The 18,772-nt window shown below is 36.8% G+C and overlaps 4 protein-coding genes across 4 annotated transcripts; 2 read left to right on the forward strand and 2 right to left on the reverse strand.

Moving 5' to 3' along the window:
* Positions 1 to 1,932: 1,932 nt before the first annotated feature.
* LOC112593952 lies at positions 1,933 to 3,065 on the reverse strand. The gene is made up of 3 exons (XM_025338541.1): positions 2,832 to 3,065; positions 2,501 to 2,710; positions 1,933 to 2,301 (listed from the first exon to the last, which is right to left on the reverse strand). The coding sequence occupies exons 1-3, from the start codon at positions 3,063 to 3,065 to the stop codon at positions 1,933 to 1,935; spliced, it is 813 nt and encodes a 270-aa protein (XP_025194326.1).
* A 920-nt stretch (positions 3,066 to 3,985) lies between these two features.
* On the reverse strand, positions 3,986 to 4,456 carry LOC112593953 (ras GTPase-activating protein-binding protein 1-like). Its single transcript, XM_025338542.1, has one exon. It carries the CDS (start codon positions 4,454 to 4,456, stop codon positions 3,986 to 3,988), a length of 471 nt encoding a protein of 156 aa, XP_025194327.1.
* An 11,005-nt stretch (positions 4,457 to 15,461) lies between these two features.
* LOC112593954 lies at positions 15,462 to 17,125 on the forward strand. The gene is made up of 2 exons (XM_025338543.1): positions 15,462 to 15,635; positions 15,914 to 17,125. Exons 1-2 carry the CDS (start codon positions 15,462 to 15,464, stop codon positions 17,123 to 17,125), a joined length of 1,386 nt encoding a protein of 461 aa, XP_025194328.1.
* Positions 17,126 to 17,949: 824 nt separating this feature from the next.
* LOC112593955 (piggyBac transposable element-derived protein 4-like) lies at positions 17,950 to 18,432 on the forward strand. The gene has a single exon (XM_025338545.1). The coding sequence runs from the start codon at positions 17,950 to 17,952 to the stop codon at positions 18,430 to 18,432; it is 483 nt and encodes a 160-aa protein (XP_025194330.1).
* The last annotated feature ends 340 nt before the right edge of the window (positions 18,433 to 18,772 follow it).

The following is an 18,772-nucleotide window of genomic DNA, read 5'->3' on the forward strand; positions in this document are numbered from 1 at the left end:
AATGTTGTATTATATTTGTACAATGGCGCCTAAATAAAACAATTTCCGAAGAAATGGAATTATCTATTCAAAATGAATGTAACTCTTGGAGACAAGTATTAGATCGGGTTATCAATGTCACATTAACATTAGCTACATCCAACTTGTCTTTTAGAGGTCACCGAGAAACAGAATTTAGTAAAAATAAAGACAATTTTTTATCAATAATTACTCTTATTTCAAAATATGATCCTATATTGGAAAAACTATTGAGTATGCCAGCTGGTAAGAGCACAGCAAATTATTTAAGTAATACTATTCAAAATGAGATAATTACTTTACTTGCAAATACGATATTAGAACAAATTATTTTAAGTATTAACCAATCACCATTTTTTTCTGTCATAATGGATACTACTCAAGATATTAGTAAGATTGATCAACTAAGTCAAGTTATTCGATACGTTTCGATTATTTTAGACTCTGATGGTAATCCTAAGACACTGCAAATAAATGAATCATTTATTGGCTTTCTAGAAATTTTAGATCAATCAGGTGTTGGTTTAGAAGAATCCATTATTAATTGTATTACAAAAAATAAAGGGGGCCTTTTTTTATTTTTGCACACGGGCCCATCTTTGGGATAAACCGCCACTGATCATAACGAGATAGCAAAACTTTTACGGTAACAATTAACTATGAAGACGCAAAATAATAATTAAATTGCCGTCTTTTTTGAAATTTAATATAACAAATTTATAATTTGCCGCCTCAATTTCTTTAAAATTTTATGCCGCCCTAAAGTAACGCATGGCTTGCTTGTACCCTAGCGACGGGCCTGGCTATCAGTAATTTCAAGTTTATGTGAATCACATAACACCGTATCTAAATTGCCATTAAACCCTCAAATAAAATCTCATTTGCCGAAAACATGACCAAAAAATAATAAAAATGTGTATTTAAGAAAAATATGTAAATTATTAACAAAATGATGTAGGTAGGTCACCAAAAATTAATTAAGCGAAACCAACTTTTTTTTTTGATCAACATTAAATAATAAAAATCTTATATATCCATCCAATTATACAGAAACTAGCTAACAAATTTTAAAACTTCTAGAAATTATGTCATAAATGCGCGACTTGCAGGGAAATTTGAAAAGGAAACGATATAATAATATTAAACCACAACATTAAAAATGTATTTCATAACTATTTTTATTATATATTATTAATTATTATTTGTCATCCCTAATAACTATTCAATAAAATATAACAATGTACAGTCGTGGTAAATTATGTCAAGAAGTGGCCTCGTTATACAGTAATTTTAAAATGTGTAATGCAGAAATGTTTCTTATTTAATTCATCCGAACGAATACTGTGGTGCAGTGGCGTAAATAGGTCATTGGAGGCCCGTGTGCAAAGAATAATATGGGCCCTCCAAAAAAAGTAAATAAGCAGTAATAATAATGATTTATCCTTATTTATGGTTAGGTTATATTTATTGTTTACATATTACTTACCTGTAAGCAAACTAGCAACACTTAATTATAAATTTATCACATCTTGTACTTAATAAATTTTTTTAGGTAGGTACATTTAAATATTATAAAAGTATAATACGTTTATAGAATAATAAATATCAAATTAAACAAAACAAAATATTACTTATGTTGTAATAATCACCACAAAATAAAATCATTCCATATTAATAATACTAGAAACACCTATGTAATTATTTATTAAATAGTAGGTAGGTAATATACAAATATTTATGAATGTATAATCATAGGCGTAGGGTGGTCAATTTTTTTGGGGGGGCTTTAGCCCTTCCAGGCAAAGGATTAACAACCCCCCCCCCAACCGGTACATCTGCAAATTTACATAAAAAATACAAATAACGTGTGACAATCAAAGGTTTTATTAAAATATTCTATTTTTTTTTTTACGGTTACAACATTAAACGTCTATTTTCTTTAGAATATATCTCTAAAATATCTTCAGCATTTATATTATTCGATACATCTCTTTCAATATTAATAATAGCTAAAGAGGAAAAACGATCATTATTCATGGTAGAGCGTATATAAGTACTGATTCTTCTCATAGTCGAAAAAGACCGTTCACAAGATGCTGAAGAAATCGGTATACTTAAAGCCAAGTTCAGAAGTTTATATAGATTCGGAAATGTTTCAACTGTAATACATTTTTGAAATGAACTTATTTGGTTTCTAGTTTCTGAACCCTCATATTTTTCCAGGCAGTTTTTAGCTACCATCATTTCCGCTTTAAGCGATGCTAAATCAATCTTCAGTAAATCCTAAAATAATAATTATGACACATTATTCTTAAAAATTATAAACAATTAATATTTTTATTAAGTTATAAGTAACTATAGTAATACATAAAAGATTTAACAGTGGTTATTGTAGGTAATATTAAATAAATTGTATTTGGAGTTAGTGAGCATTACATAATTTCAGCACCCAGAAGGATAGATGAATAAAGTATGCAGATACTTTAAAAATATAAACACTTACTTTTTTCCAATTGTTAAAACCTTTAGTTATAAATATTTCTTCAGATTTACATTTTTTTGTACCAAATGTACGGCATGCATAGCAAAATACACTATCTTTTGAAATGCTATACTCAAGCCAATCGAATTGTTTAAATAATGCTGAAGTAAAAGCTCGATTTTGTGATCCAAAACAAGTTTTAGGATACGCCTAAATAATAGATATTGGAATAAGCAAACAGCAAAAGCCAATAAATTTTAGGCGAGGTTTTAGGCAAGCTATACATAATATTATATATAATTATATAAATTGTATATATTATAAAACTTACGTCTAATATAGGTGTTGCTGGGCCCGAGTCAATATCACCTAAATCTAAAATGTCATTAATATCACATTGTACATTTTGTGTGGGTTCATGTACAGCCTTCACAGGCATAACATCATCTACAGATGCATCATCTTCAACATCAACAATTATGTTTGTAGTATTTATTGATGCCACTGAAATGTCTACAGACCGCTTAGGTTTACAGAAAATACTAAATAGTTTATTTTTTTCCATTTTGGTAAACACTAAACTGATTGAATTAATAAATTACAATAATTGTATTATTCAAAGGTTCGTAATATACCTAGCACAATAAAATTAGTGATAGGTATTCGGTACATTTCGTTTCCATCACGTGCTTGTAGCGCTTATCTTATATTCTTATCAGTTATCGCTATTGCATTTTATTGTTCTGTGATTTTAGTAAATAATAATAATAATAACACAATAAAATAATGAATAGATGACGTATGGATGTATTTTAATAAAATAAGCACAATTTAACCTTAACGACATAATATCGACCGACAAAAACAACTCATTATTGAATGATAATATTATAACTTATAAGAAATGTAATGGATAAAGTGACATAAAAAAATAACGAATTATTTTTATCGATATTTAAATATCGAAAAAATTATTTATTTGCATATTTTTTAAATATAGGTGGCCTTAAGTTTTTTGGGGGGGCTATTATTTCAACTGGGGGGGCCCCCCCCCCCCCCCCCCCCCCCCCCCTAACTACGCCTATGTGTATAATATATAACATAATTTTGTTTCATTTCAATAATTCTTCAAAAACTTATCATGAAGTATAAAAGATGCAACATTAACCAAATAAAAACATTGAAACTACTTGAGAAAAGTTTTCCTTCTTGACTTTAAATTTGCAAAGTCTATACATAGTATAGATGCATAGTACTAATACAAGGTCCGTATTTCTTAGTATTTTTTTTCAGATATCAAAATAATATATCTATTTTTGTGAAATTTTTAATCGAATGACGAATATAGAAATAGCCAATAGGGTATAGGTATTGTAAGATGGGCTGGGGTCGCTGGGGCCCCCTTCGGTTACGAGGCCCGTGGCATTTGCCCACCTTGCCCACTCGGTATTTACGCCACTGCTGTGGTGGCAATGGTAGTGGAGGTCACCGGGGCAGAGGTGGCGATAACGTATAGACCCTAAGTATGGAATTGGCGATGGCATACTGATTGATCTCGCGTATAAACTCGAGCACGAACGATTGGACGAACGAGACAGCCGGCTGCTTACTACGCGACTTATCGCCGGTGACTAGTACGTGAATACAGCCGTTTGCCATCGGTTGCTCGTAGATCGATCTTATAAAAAACTGGCATTCGGTGAACCGCTGATGCATGATATTCACGTGGATTTGGAATTGGCCGAAAACAGGTCCTTGGTCACGCGCCTCCTCGGGCCCGCAACCGCCCACGTGCGTATAACGCGCACCGACTGTGTAAAGCCTCCAGGTGTCATGTGGAACGCCGGTCAAGGTCATGTAGTATCGGTATATGAATTCCCGAACCGGCTGCGTAGTGACGTCGCAAAGTTCTGTTACACTCGGATCCACGTCCATTTTCAGATCGTTTTCAGACATATTTCCTTTAATGTTATGTTAAAATAATATTAATCGTTATCAATTGTTTATTTATTAATTTAAAGAATACTATGTTACGTATCACGATGGTTACTTCAATTACCTTCACGAGGTTTATAGTCACTATTTTAAAAAAAATTTTAACCTTCCATCGCCGATTTATGAACTAATTCACAATCCATCAACGACATATTTTTGATTTTTTGAGTCTATGCTCGTTAATACATGTACACGTATAGGTTTAACGCACACGTGTATTCATATACATTTATAAGAATAAATATTTTACATAGTGGCTAGAACAAAAAGTATATTAAAAATCAATAAGCAGTAAATCCTGTTATAATGGTAATATTTTTGTGGATTTCAAATAATGAAAACTTATTTTTGTGTAAAAGTAATTAATATTTATGTAGTACTCGTATAAGTATAAATATAAATAATTATAATTACGCACTAACCAAAAACTATTCAAGTAAACATAGCTGGTTATATGTCAAAGTTAAGTGTTTTAGTTTACACCAGTGGTTCTCAACCTTTTTGTTATGACGACACCCTAATTTTGATCCATACAAATAGCGACACACTTAATACAATTAATGGATTTTTGAAAAAGAAAAAAATTACTAACTTTTATAAATTAATACATTTATGAGCATTTATATGTTAGCATTTTATTAAAAAAAAAAAAAAACAAAAAACAAAAATTTCAATTTACTTAGTACCTAATTGAAATTTAAACAATACAAAGAAAGTATTACAAAAATCATATTGCATACAAGTCTGCAATGAAGTACCACATTGTATGTCTTTGCTTTCCTTGCTATTATATGTACCACACATCTAGGTAATATTTATAGGGTAATTGATAAAAAATAAAGACACGACTGCTATTGGTATACAATTTTTTTTATTTTTTTATTATTTTATATTATATTTATAAATTTTTTATTCTCATATATTATTGACAATCAGTTTTCATTATCATTTATATTATTGCTTGAAGTAATACTCAACAGTGGTTGATGATGACTAAAGTAGGATACTATTAGTTAAATGGTAGAAAAAAAAATGTCTTATTCTAAAATAAACAGCGTATCGTCCATGTCCGATTTTCATGATATTCGCTATATGCTCATGATGGTATGTTTTTTTATAAGACGAATGTATTTCTATGGGACTAATATAAGAATAAAAATTGACTAATATGAAACATGAAAAAAGTTAGATTTTCTTAATACGTGAGTCTGTACATTAAGACCAGACCAATGTGAGATAATAATTCCGGAGAATAGATAAGACCATTTAATAAGTGATATAAGAACATAATATCCGCAATATTTCGTCATAGTCGATCTTCTCCATGAAAACAATTATTTAAAGCTGTATCTATTAATGAGTGAAAAACTTTAATGTTAACATTTAATGTGTAAATTATTGGTAAAATATTTAGTTATACGATGCACCTATTATAGCCATCAGGTCCAACAAAAGTGAAGTACGTTAAAGTATTATTTTTTGTTTCTGACGTCGCACCATATACGGTTTAATCCATCGATTTCTTGACTATATCATTCCCAAATTTAATTAATTTTATCTGTTTGGCAAATAGAATTCAAAAAATAAGCGAATGTTTACAAAATACATATTCTACTGTTCATAAAAAAAACGACGGTTAAAAAAGTATTTTTAGAAGCTCCCAGCCGAATTATCAAACTACGTGAACTATTACCGGATTTACCTTTACCACCACAACCAATTAACACTAGATAGGGTACATGGATCAATGCAGTAGAAAACTTTTTAAATATTTTTGATTCAATAAAATGTGTAACATCACATTTAGAAGACGAAGCAATCAATTAAAAAATCAAAATAATTGTTTAAAAAGATTTAGCTTATTTAAAAAGTAAATTTTGTTTTCTCGCCGAAGGTATTACTAACCTAGAAAAAAGTACACTATCTATTGATGAGGGCTTAAAAATTATTTTAAATATGAAAGATGAACTATTATAATGTGACGGGAGAGTAGCAGAATTTGTACAAATTTAAATAGATTTGGTAGTAAAAAAGAATAAAGGATTCAAACCAATTTTAAAAATTCGTAGTATCATAAGCGGTGAGTATGAAATGGAAGGACATGATATTAATATTAATTCAACTCTAGGATAAATCGCGTCCTTTAAATATGCTATAACAACATTGTGATGTAGGAAAGAGTTTTAATCAATACATTTTGTTTTCTACGTCCAAATCGCCGGTTGTTTGTAATTGAAAGTTTAAAATAATACATCATAGTGGCATGTAATTATATAAGTTAATAGGTATTAAATGTAATGAATAACAATGAATAATAATTTTAGAAACAATAAAAATTTTTTTTTTTTTAGCATATTTTTGCTTATATTGGTAAATAAAATGTATATTTTACGATTTGTTATTACATATAAATATCCTAGACTTAATTATAATAATTTTTATGAATATTATTTTTATTTTATCATGTTTTAGCAACTACAATTTTTTTGTTTAAAAATAAAAACTCGCAGATAATCATACTATATCTGTATCTTAGGAAATAAATAACAAAGTACTGTTTACACTATATTTTTAAAACATCAAATATTTATTTTTAATGTTTATAGTTATTTTTACAATTAAGAAATGGACCTTAAAACTAATTCATCTGATTCAATGATTTCTTTGGAACATTATAAAGTTTCAAATATAAAATTTAAAGAAAAGGCGAAACAATTAATTTCAAATTTATCTGAAAAATTAGAAGAAAAGAATAAAAATTATAATGAAATCAAAATAAATGAAGATGTTTTTAAACTCGAAGTATTGAAGAAATTAAGTGACGTTAAACAGAATGTAACAATTGACGATTTAATATATTTGACAAATATAAAATCAAAAAGTCAAAAAATAGCTTTTAAAAAAATGTTGAATGCTAAACAAAAAATAAAGCCTCGTAATATTGTTGAGTTGGTGAATCGTGCATATTTATATGACGATTTTAATAGACATTTTATACGGTATAATTTAGATTTAGAAGATATTAAATATATAAAGCTATCGATTTTGTATATTGATAAACAGTGGATAGATATAAACAGTAGTATTAGCCGAGATAATAAAGACTACATATGTAAAGTCCGTCAACTTAACCAAGCAAAAATATCATTTTCACAATATATTGACTATTTAGAAAATCGGCTGAAAAATATTAAAGACGAAGTTAATATTGAAATAGCTAATACTAAAGTTCCAAAAAATAAATTGGAAGAGTTAACACATGTTTATGAAGGCGTAGAAAATGAAGTATTACGACTATTGAAACGCATTATGATACCAGAAGGATGTTATATGATTTTAACATGGTTGAGTCCACCGGAGTGGAAAATGAAGTTCAATATTGATAAGTTAAATTATGATTTTGTAAGATCTGATTGTGATTTCAGTAAAAAGAATAATGAAGATTACTTGAGTTACGCCTATCAAAAACCATTAGAAGAATTTGCTAAAGAAGTTCGATTAGAACCAGTATTAGAAATGTACTGGGAATCTGAAGAACAATTTACAAAAAGATTAGTTTTGTTGGATAAGAAAACTAGAGATAGTATGTCAATTTTGGATATGATAAATAATTCCCACAAAGTTATGAATAATAAACAGCAGTATTATTATGGTAGACGTAAATACAAAAATAAACTAAAACAGAATTTAGTGTCAAACATGGATGGAATCAACCAAATTTTAACTGCAAATCATCAGACAAGTTTGAAAAATATAAAACTTTTATTCTTTGATGACACCTTATTTAATATAAAACTAATGTCATTGGATATTTATGCAGAACTTAATAAACCATATGGAGATCTTACTAGACCCTCTAAAGTTATAATATCATTATTTAATCAATTATATAAAATGCTTAATGATTCAGATGAATTTTCAAAACCTCTATGGAAAAAAACCGAGCAAATATTAAAACTAATTGAAGAGAGTAAAGCAAAGAAGTTCAAGGATATAAAATTAAAGTGTGAAGCAGTGAAACTCATTCAACGCGAAGCTAATAAAATATACGACTTGCCTCTTCAAAATGTAAGGGTACAAAAGCTTCTACCTAACAGATTGATGATACCTAAGCAAAAACCACCGAAGAAACCAAAAAAAGCAACATTAGATAATGAGCAACTTATGTACTTACGATGTTTTACGAATTTATCTCCTACAGATATCACTAGTCATATAACTTCAGTACCTAAGTTTAAAATAGACTGAAATAAATCTGTAGCGCCAACACCTTGTGTATTAACTAAAGTTAAATATTAGTCAATATCTAGCGATTACTACTATTGTTATTTATTAAAAATAAATATAAACAAATGATTCAATGTCTATAATTTTTTTTTGTTTTTTGTTGCTCGTTAGAAGATATTATAGGTTTACCCTTTTAGCGCAATAGTGTAGATAAAATATGTCGTTCAAAAATTATTTTGCATCAAATTACTAGTAAATGTATACATTGGTTTAGTATTGATAACAATTATTGAAAATAGTAACATAGGCATAGTCAGATAGTGTACAGAGTGCACACTGGATACTGCCACCGAGGAAGTGGAGTATGTCAACGATTTATTCCTAAGCTTTGCTAACCAACACGCCGAAGACCTTATCGGGCCTAGTCTCACCAAGATCGTCAAAGCAATGGAATTAGTACGCAAGGCGCTCGCGGTACTATTAAGCGACAGGCCGTAAGCCCCAACACCAACGTCACCGGCAGCAGCCGTAGATGCTGCCACAAATACCGAACCCGGTACAGCAGCCAACGCAGCATCAAAGTCCAGGCGTAGGAGACCCCAAACCAAGTCAAAGCTAGATAGTAGAACGCCCAAACACGGCACGAGCATCACCGCTACACCTAAGTCACTGGTACCAGCGTTAAAAACAGATGCAAGAGAAGAAGCTCCATTTATCAGAGTAAGAAAGAAACCAGCCAAAGCCAATCTCATCCACACCGCTCGAACAACAATAGTTGCCCCGCACAGACTAGCAGCAGTCATTGTCAAAGTGGTCAAACTTCATATGCCGACACGCTCCACGCCGTCAGAGTGGTCAACTCGGTACTCATGTAACATCGATGCGCAAAACTCAGAAGGGCGATCTACTAGTCTGCCTAACAAAGGGCACCAAAGCTAACGCAGCTTCTGAGAAACTTCGCAGCGAACTATCGGCCGCTTTAACCGGAAGCACCGTCATTCACCTCAGTCGACAGGCATTAGTAGAGATCGTGGATCTTGATGAAATCACGACTGCAGAAGAAGTACTTGCGGCACTCCGAAATGAACTTCACCGCGGAGAAGCTCGAAAACAGGCGGCGACGACGGCATAAAAGTCACCGGCATATAGAAGACTAGGAACGGCCAGCAGATAGCCACAGCAACAGTTCCCATTAAAGAAGCAACAGGCTGAAACACGCTCAAATCGGCTGGCTACAGTGCCGACGGACACGGGTCCATCCATGCCGAGTTGAACCTCCTCACTGCTACAGGTGTCACGGTTTCGGCCATTCCACCCGACAATGTACCGGTCCTAACTTTTCGTCAGTCTGTAGAAGATGCGGCCAGACGGGCCATATGCAGGCAAACTGCACAGAAAGCAAAGACAAGTGCGTGGCATTCGATCGTCTAAAGGCACCCCGCTTACCCCACAAGCCAGGGTCTGGTGCTTGTGCAAACCGAAGACAAGCCGTCCTTGAGATGATCATTTCCACCCGAAAATGACAAGCTTTATCCAAATAAATCTGCATTGGAGCTCCACGGCGCAGAGTCTGCTGCAAAAAACCACTGCTGACATCGGCACCCAGGTTCTTTTGGTCTCGGAGCTCAACTGGACCCCGGCAATGGACGACTGGTGGGTGGTTAGCGATGATCGCTCATGTGCGGTGATATTAACGGCGACGGCAGACTTTGCTCCTGAGTCTTCTGGGTCGGGTCACGGCTTCGCCTAAACCAGACATACTCGACACCCATATTTATAGCTGTTATATATCCCGAAATGTCTGAAGCAGAGTTCTCCGCCTTTCTCGCGGATATCGAGGCCTCTGTTCGAACAGCCATTAGTCATCGGCAGCGACTTTGATGTCTGGTCCCAGGGGTGAGGATCAGCGCATAACGACACAAGAGGTAACAGAATCGCAGACCTTGCAGCCAGCCTGGTCTTACTTGTTGCCAATATGGGTGCTACTCCCACCTACCGGAGTTCAAACGCTGAGTCGATCATTGATGTTACCCCAGTCTTGCGCGGCTGAAAAGTGCTGGAGAACGTTGTATCGGCCAGCGATCACAACTTCATTTAGTTCCGACTTGACTACCAAGCACAAACGGTTCACAGGATAATCCAACAGACGCATGGACACGGATGCCCTGGCAGTTCACTGGGCAGTCGCCTCGACGCCGGCACAACCGCTGACCAATCCACCGACTAACTCGTTACCTATTTATCCGCCGCTTGCGACACCTGCATGCTACCCAGAACTTCTTCTCTCGCCAGCAAGAGACAAGTTCATTGGTGGAACGAGACCATCGCTATGTTACGGATCGAACACGGTAGATCACCCAGACGCTACTAGATCGTTAGATTATTAATTAATTGAAACTTCTAGCATGAAATATTTTTCAAATTAAAAAAAAATAGTATTTTATTTTAACATTGTTAAATTTTGTTTTATGTGTAAAGGAACGTACTAAATTTTTAATTTATTAAAATGGACGATTAGATTAAAATAAAATGGAAGGAATGGAATTTACCTGATAATATAATTGGTAATTTTAGAAATAAATATATAAATACAATTTTAAACTGAAATTTATAATTTATAAATTTTAAGACTTCCTAAAATTAAATAAAAATATTGAATTAATCACATTAAAATTTAGAATTAATTTTTTTTAATTAGAAGAAGAAATCGATTAAGAATCTCTTTTGAATTTAACTCGAGAAATGTTAAAAGAACTAATTCCAAAAATTGGTTTAAGGACAAAGATTTTTAATATTTTATTAGAAAAACGAGCAAAACAGCCAATTTCTGAAGTGGTAAAAATTATTTCTTTAAATTATTTGAATTATATTCTATCAGTTAAATGACATTTATTTTAAGGATACTGACATGGAAAATATTGCTTCAGGATCTAGTAATACTAATATAAACATAAATTAAATCCAAACATTTTATATTATTGATGTTGATGAGAGTTTAATAATTTATAACAATGAACCAATTGACAGATAATAGAATAAAATCAAAAGTAAATTATTCTTTTTATATTAATAATAATTATGTATTGATATTATTTATTAACCAGCCAACCTTTTAAAAAAATAATTTATTAAATTTCATATAACTACAACAGGAATAAAATGATGATTATAAAATTCTTACTAAGAATGAAGAAGGAAACATAATACTAAATTATTTCAAACAACGCCAAATTTTAAGTTCAACTTAAAAAAATAAAATGACTTATTCAATAATTAGTCACTGTTTAAAAGAATCATTAACTAAGAAAAATCTGAGAGTATAATACAATTATTTCCATCAGAGTCAAAAAAATCATATAATATTCCTTACAAAAAAGAAGGTAATAAAGTCACACCAAACCGTGGTAAAATGTGGGATAAATATTGTAACATGAGAAAAGTTATCAGGAAAATAACACCAGTTACTAGTACTGAAACAAATTTATTACCAAATATACAACAAATACCATCTATTGTTGAAAATGAAAGTAAATCTTAAAAACTATTAAGATCAATTTAAATGACAAAAATTCATATTTTTTCATAAAAAATATCTAAAATTCAAAATCGTTTTATTTATTTTAAGGCAATAAAGATGACTTGTTATGGATAACAAGTAATGTTAATCCTTGGAATATTGTTGTAAACAAATGGAAATGCACATTTTACAACAAACTGCTATCGATGATATGGAAATAAAGGGGCTCGTAGAACCTAGCACCTTACCGTTGGCCGTTCCAGTAGTATTGGCAAGCAAAAAGGATGGACAATCCGCCTTTGTGTCGACTACAGGCGGCTTAACGACGTGACGGAGAGTCCGACGCGTACCAGATGCCGGATCTTAATAAAATGATTAAACAAATGCGGAATGCGAAAAATTTTAGCGTGCTGGACCTGCGGAGCAGTTACTGGCAAGTGCAACTGCAGGAAAAAGCACAAAAATATACGGCTTTCCGGACACGTAGAGATCTATTTCAATTCCGAGTCCTCCTTTTCGGTCTAAAAAATAGTGCAATGACTTTCATAAGACTCATAAACGAAGTCAGGATGATTTCGTACAAGTATACCTAGATGATATAGAAGTATTTTCTAAAAACGAGTATAAACACCAGGCTCACTTAGAGAAAGTTTTCGAACTCCTTAAGAGATTCGGACTAACGTGCAACACAAAAAAAATGTAAAATCGGTTTACGCAAAATTTCATTTTTGGGCACATTGTACTATTGTAGACTAGGAAGGTATACAGAAACAGCCGGAAAAATTAGTCTGCATCGATAATTTTCTGGTTCCAATGAAGGTTAAGTACGTACGAAAATTTTTAGGAGTATGCAACTGGTACAGCCAATGGGTGTCAGGGACACCCCCATCTTCATCAACGGCTCCCAGATTCGCCCGCTCGCCGAGGGCGAAGCGACAACGTTCCTAGGAGCCCAATTTGTTTTCAACGTTGTGCCTCTGCTCTCAACATTCGCGGAAATAACCGACATTGGGCTCCGGATCGCTAGGAGTAAACTCACACCGTGGCAGAGGATGGATGCACTGAAGACATTCTTCTATTCCTCCACGGTGCACCTCCAGCGTATGGGAACGTTCCCGAAGACGGACTGGGCGAAAGTGGACAAGGTAATGAGACCCGAGATAAAGGCCACCTTCTACCTCCCCCAGGAAGCGTCGGGGGAGTACATTTATGGATCCATCAATAGAGGGTGTTGCGGTGTTAGGCTGCTCGCAGAAGACTCCGATATCGCGGCAGTGGACAGCGCCTTCAAGTTGTACACCTCACCTGACCAACATGTTGCGGGGGACGCGGTCGAACACGTGAATGACGTGACCAGACGGAGAATCCTCAAGGACCCATCTGTCAAGGAAGCCGCGTCATATCTGTCGGGTGAGAAGGCGTTTTCCGGACAGTGAGGGGGTCTGGAGTGAGCAGCGTATGGTCGAGGGCGCGGAACGCTTCCAAAAGACTTAATGTCGGTTGGACATTGGGAGGTGATAAGGAACACACTCCGACTCAAACGAAGCGAAGACCTTATCCAAAAACCGGATCAAGGCATAGCCGTTGAGTGTGCCGCCGCCCATCCATCTTCCTCCCACTTTCTTAAAGACGGCGACTTCACGAGGTTTGCAGATTAGCGTTTCGTCTATCCGGCGAGACTGAACCTCGTGCCGTTGAATGGCTCCTCGTCGTGGAGAGCCGGTGACCGCAGGTGTAGACGATGTGGGTACACAAATGAAAGCCTAGCCTACATCGTCGATCACTGTATGCGCTACACCGCGCTCTACATTGCGAGGCACAACGCCATAGTCGCCAGGATTAAGAAAGCGGCATCTACGAGGTTTAAGGTCCTCTCCGAGAATCAGGTCCTGAGACCGGATCTAGTTCTGAAGAAGGGCCCAAACATCTATGTGGTTGACGTCACTGTGCCGTTTGACAACCGGCCAGCGGCGTTTGAGGCGGTAGCAGCAGAGAAGAGGTCCAAGTACGAGGACCTTAGAACAGAGCTAGCTGCCCAGTACAACTGTGAGGCGGCAGTTGTACCCTTCATCATAAAAGCCCTCAGATCATGGGACCCCGGAAACGACAGCTTCATGAAGGTGCTCTGTAGTAGGCCGTATGCAACCCTGATGAGGAAATTGTGCGTTAACTATACAATTTCCTCATCAAGGGACATATACATTGAGCACCTGTCCGGGGTCCGGCAAGTTGCAGAATGATCCATTGTATATATTCTATTTGTTTTTGTGTATTTTTTGACAACTTTTATATATATAACTTTTTTGTATTTTTAGTAATTTAAGCTTGATCACAATTATATTTCCCCCTCACCTACATTTTTTTCTATTATAAAAGTATTTTAGTATCCCATAATTTGTCTCCCGTTTTAAAAATTTGATAAATAAAATCTGTTCTTATCAGCTTAACTATATTTTAGAAAGAAAATTAAGTCACCGCGAGTGAAAACTCGGCGCCAGGTTTTTGTATAAAAATAGTTGAACAGTTAACAGATCCCACATAACATACACTACTGATCTTTCTAACCGATACGAATGTAACTCGATTTTTATGTTATTTGTTCTATATGTTTTTTCTATGTTAAGTGTCTTTTAACTGTCTGATATGGCCTTTGCCTTGATAGGTCCAGGTTCCAGGTACATAGTACCGCGCCTTCGTGGCGGGCCATCCCCTGGAAATTGGACAAATTACCCAGGGGTAGAAGGTGGGGCCTAGGCCGTACTCAGACATTGCTGGCATCTAAAAGATCTGCCCGTAGCCCAATCTACGTTAAAAATACGAAGGTGGTGGCGCACCTTAAAGCGCGGAGTCCCTCGGCCCCCAGTTATGGCTCATACTCCGCACGCCAAAACCGTGGTGCAATACACGCAAAACATACGGCGCTTTGACAGAGAGATACAAACAAGGAAGTCGTCCACCAAAACCGCCGGCTGGTGCCACCTTTTGGAGCAGTCTGGACGCAGGGTGCAGTGCTCCCATTCCCGGCTGGTGCCGTCTTTTGGCCCAGCTGTTTTTTCGTCGTCGTGATTTTTTTCAAGCAGCTGTTCGCCGTCTCTTGTCCAACTGGCCACGTGTGTGTTGTATGTTTGTTTTTCGTCGACCAGCTGAACGCCACTTTTTGGAACAGTCTGTTCATTCCACACGTGAGTTATTATTTTTTCCCAATAGTGTCTAGTCCCCGTCATGGCCGACCACGCTGGCAACAGCCAGGTGACCAGCCCGTCCACGCGAGCCGTTCCGATGTCACCTCTAGACCGCGACGAGTTGGATAGCGACTCTGTGTCCGACTGCGGTAGCGTCGCGAACAGTCTCGCACCAGTGAGGCGGAAACAACCTACACTCGACGGCCGCAAAATCGTGATATAGTTCCCTTTGCTGACAACAGTAAAGTGTCCGTACGATTGCTCCGCCGCTTTCAAAGTGAAAGTGTGGACAAGTACTAAGCAGTCAATCGTACGGCACATCCGGGACCTCCACGAGGAAGCGGAGGCCACAGTGGTGCGATGTGTCGGGTGTAGGATAGTGCTGGGGGTCCGGCCGGGCGAACATAAGTGCCCGGTCGAAATTGAAGGCGCCGAAGACTCCACCGAGCGCTATATTTGTACGGTGGCTGGTTGCAGTGAGTCGTTTCCCAGCAAACAAGGACTCACCAACCACGTCCAGAGCCACCGTCGACGGGACGCATTGGATGCCGCGTCGGCCCCACTACTGGTCTCGATGACTCGGCAGCGATTACGCGCCAGTCAGGACCCGCGACCGGCGCGAGGAGGCGATGCTCGCATACCAGTGGTAGACGTGCCAGGGATACCGGCCGGTACAGACCGCCGGACACAGGCGGCGTACCCCTGTCGGCATCACCAACCATTCCACCGACCACCACAAGGCCTGGGAGTAGGCTGCGTGGGGCCAGCGACAGACTGTCCGTCCCACCAGCATCAAACTCCCCCCCGCGTCTTGAATCTCCGAGAAATGAGTCCTACAACATCGTGGTGGCCGGCCCGGAACTATGGCGGCCGCGCAATCCATCGCCGGCCTCCAGCAGCAGTTTCGCCTCGAGCGGCATAGCGGATGGTGGTGATGACCAGTTGGGTGAGCCTCTGCCCGAACAGGAAGACGGCGACGACGCACAAATTCTACAACCGGACGATACCACACCTCTACACGTGCGAAGTTGCGGTATCAGAGGTCGAGGAGCACTTCCACACAGTATGGGCACCATCTACATATGTGACAGGAGCATATTTACACGGGTGGACGGTCGAAACCCAGTTCCGATGGACCCGTTCCAGTGCGTCGATGTGTCGAAACGACTCGGCAAGTTCGAGAACACGGCGCCTAGTGATGACGGGCTCACGTATCGGTACTGGAAATATCTCGAACCAGAATGCACAGTACTTACGGAGATCATCAACATGTGCCTCCGTTACAAGAAGATTCCACCCGCATGGAAGAAAGCGGTGACGGTGCTCATCCACAAGAAGGGAGCCAAGGAAGACCTATGCAATTGGCGGCTCATCTCCCTCAGCAGAACGTTATACAAGCTGTACGTGGGATGTGTTGCCGGGTGGCTGACAGAGTGGCTCACCACCAACAAAGTGCTAAACCCCTGTCAGAAAGGCTTCCTGCCGGCGGATGGTGAGTTCGAACACATCCACACTCTTAACCGAGTGTTCAAGAAGGCCAGGACGCACGCGAAGGACAAGTGCGTGGCCTGGCTGGACGTGTCCAACGCATTTGGAGCGATTCCACACCCGGCACTGGAAGTCGCAATTGAGTCGAGTGGAGCCGGTCAAGACTTCTTCCGTGCCATACAGGACATCTACACTTTTGTTACGACCTTTGTTTGATCGCCGACAACCCCGTTGAGCTCCAGATGTCCATCGACCCTGCTCACAATAGCCTGGACATGCTGGGGCTCAGGCTCAATGCGGCGAAGTGTGCGTTTCTCCATCTGTCCGAACGCCGACCAGTGGGTGTCAAGGACACCCACTTTTACATTTCCACATCAATGACTCCCCGTTTCGCCCGCTCGCCGAGGGAGAGGCGGCAACGTTCCTAGGAGTCCAAGTCGGTTTCAACATCGTACCTCCGCTGTCAACTCTCGCGGAGAAAAACGACATTGGGCTCCGTATCGCTAGGAGTAAACTCGCACCGTGGCAGAGGATGGATGCACTGAAGACATTCTTCTATCCCTCCACGGTGCACCTTCAGCGTAATGGGAACATTCCGGAAGACAGACTGGGCAAAAGTCGACAGAATCCTAAGACCTGAGATAAAGGCCACCCTCTACCTCCTCCAAGAAGCGTCAATGAGTACACATCATATATGGATCAACCAAGATTCCAATATTAAAAAAAAATATATTTTGGAAAAATGTTCGTTTACTCCTCCAATCATTACAATACAATCTGATTCAAATCAGCCAGATTTGACCGATATTTTAAACCCAATTGATTATTTTACTAAATATTTTTCTAATGACGATTTCGAAAATATGACAAAATATACAAATATATATGCTGCTCAAAAAAATTTGAAAAAATTTAAAAATACTTCTACACATGTAATTAAAACTATGATTGCAATACATACGCTTTTTAGTGTTCTAAAATATCTAATAGTTAGGATGTGTTGGGAAAAAAATTTTAGAGTGCCTTTAATCGCGGATAACATGACCAGGAATAGATTTTTTGAACTTCGCAGTTGTTTCCATGTCGTAGATAATAAAGCCATACCCAAAGAAAACAGCGATAAATTTGTGAAAATTCGTCCGATGTATAACTCATTTATTAAACGCTGTGCCCAGTTACCTGTTGAACAAAATCTAAGTGTGGACGAACAAACTGTCCCTTTTAAAGAAAATTTATCAATAAAACAATATATTAGGGGTAAACCATCACTGTGGGGAATAAAAAATTGTTTGTTGTGTGGACAAAGTGGATTAGTCTATAATCTTTTATTATATCAAGGATCGTCTACACAAATCGATGAAAATATGCAAAAAAATTTTGGTCTAGGTGGAGCAATCGTTTTAAAATTGGTTGAAAATGTAAAGCCTAACAAACATTTTTTATTTTTTGACAACTATTTCTCCTCTTACAACTTATTTTGCTGCTTATTGAAGTATAAAATACTTGCAGCTGGAACAATCTGAATAAATAGATTCAATAACCCCCCGTTTCCAAAAGATAAACAACTAGCTAAAATGAGCCGAGGAACTAGTTTCGAGATATGTTCAAATCATAATATTGCTTTGGTAAAGTGGTTTGATAATAAATCTGTACAGCTCGGATCAAATTTCATTTCTTCGGGAACACCAATTATAGTACAAAGATTTGATCGTAAAAAAAAAATCAATGGTTTTTATTGAATGTTCCGAATTTGTTTATTTATACTATAAAAGTATGGGTGGTATAGACAAACACGACCAGCTGGTAAGTTATTATCGTACATTCATTAAATCCAAAAAGTAGACTTTACGTATGCTTTTTCAC

This window comes from Melanaphis sacchari, unplaced genomic scaffold (assembly GCF_002803265.2).
Source record: "Melanaphis sacchari strain LSU unplaced genomic scaffold, SCAv2.0 Contig2162_pilon_pilon, whole genome shotgun sequence".
NCBI classification, from domain to species: Eukaryota; Metazoa; Arthropoda; class Insecta; order Hemiptera; family Aphididae; genus Melanaphis; species Melanaphis sacchari.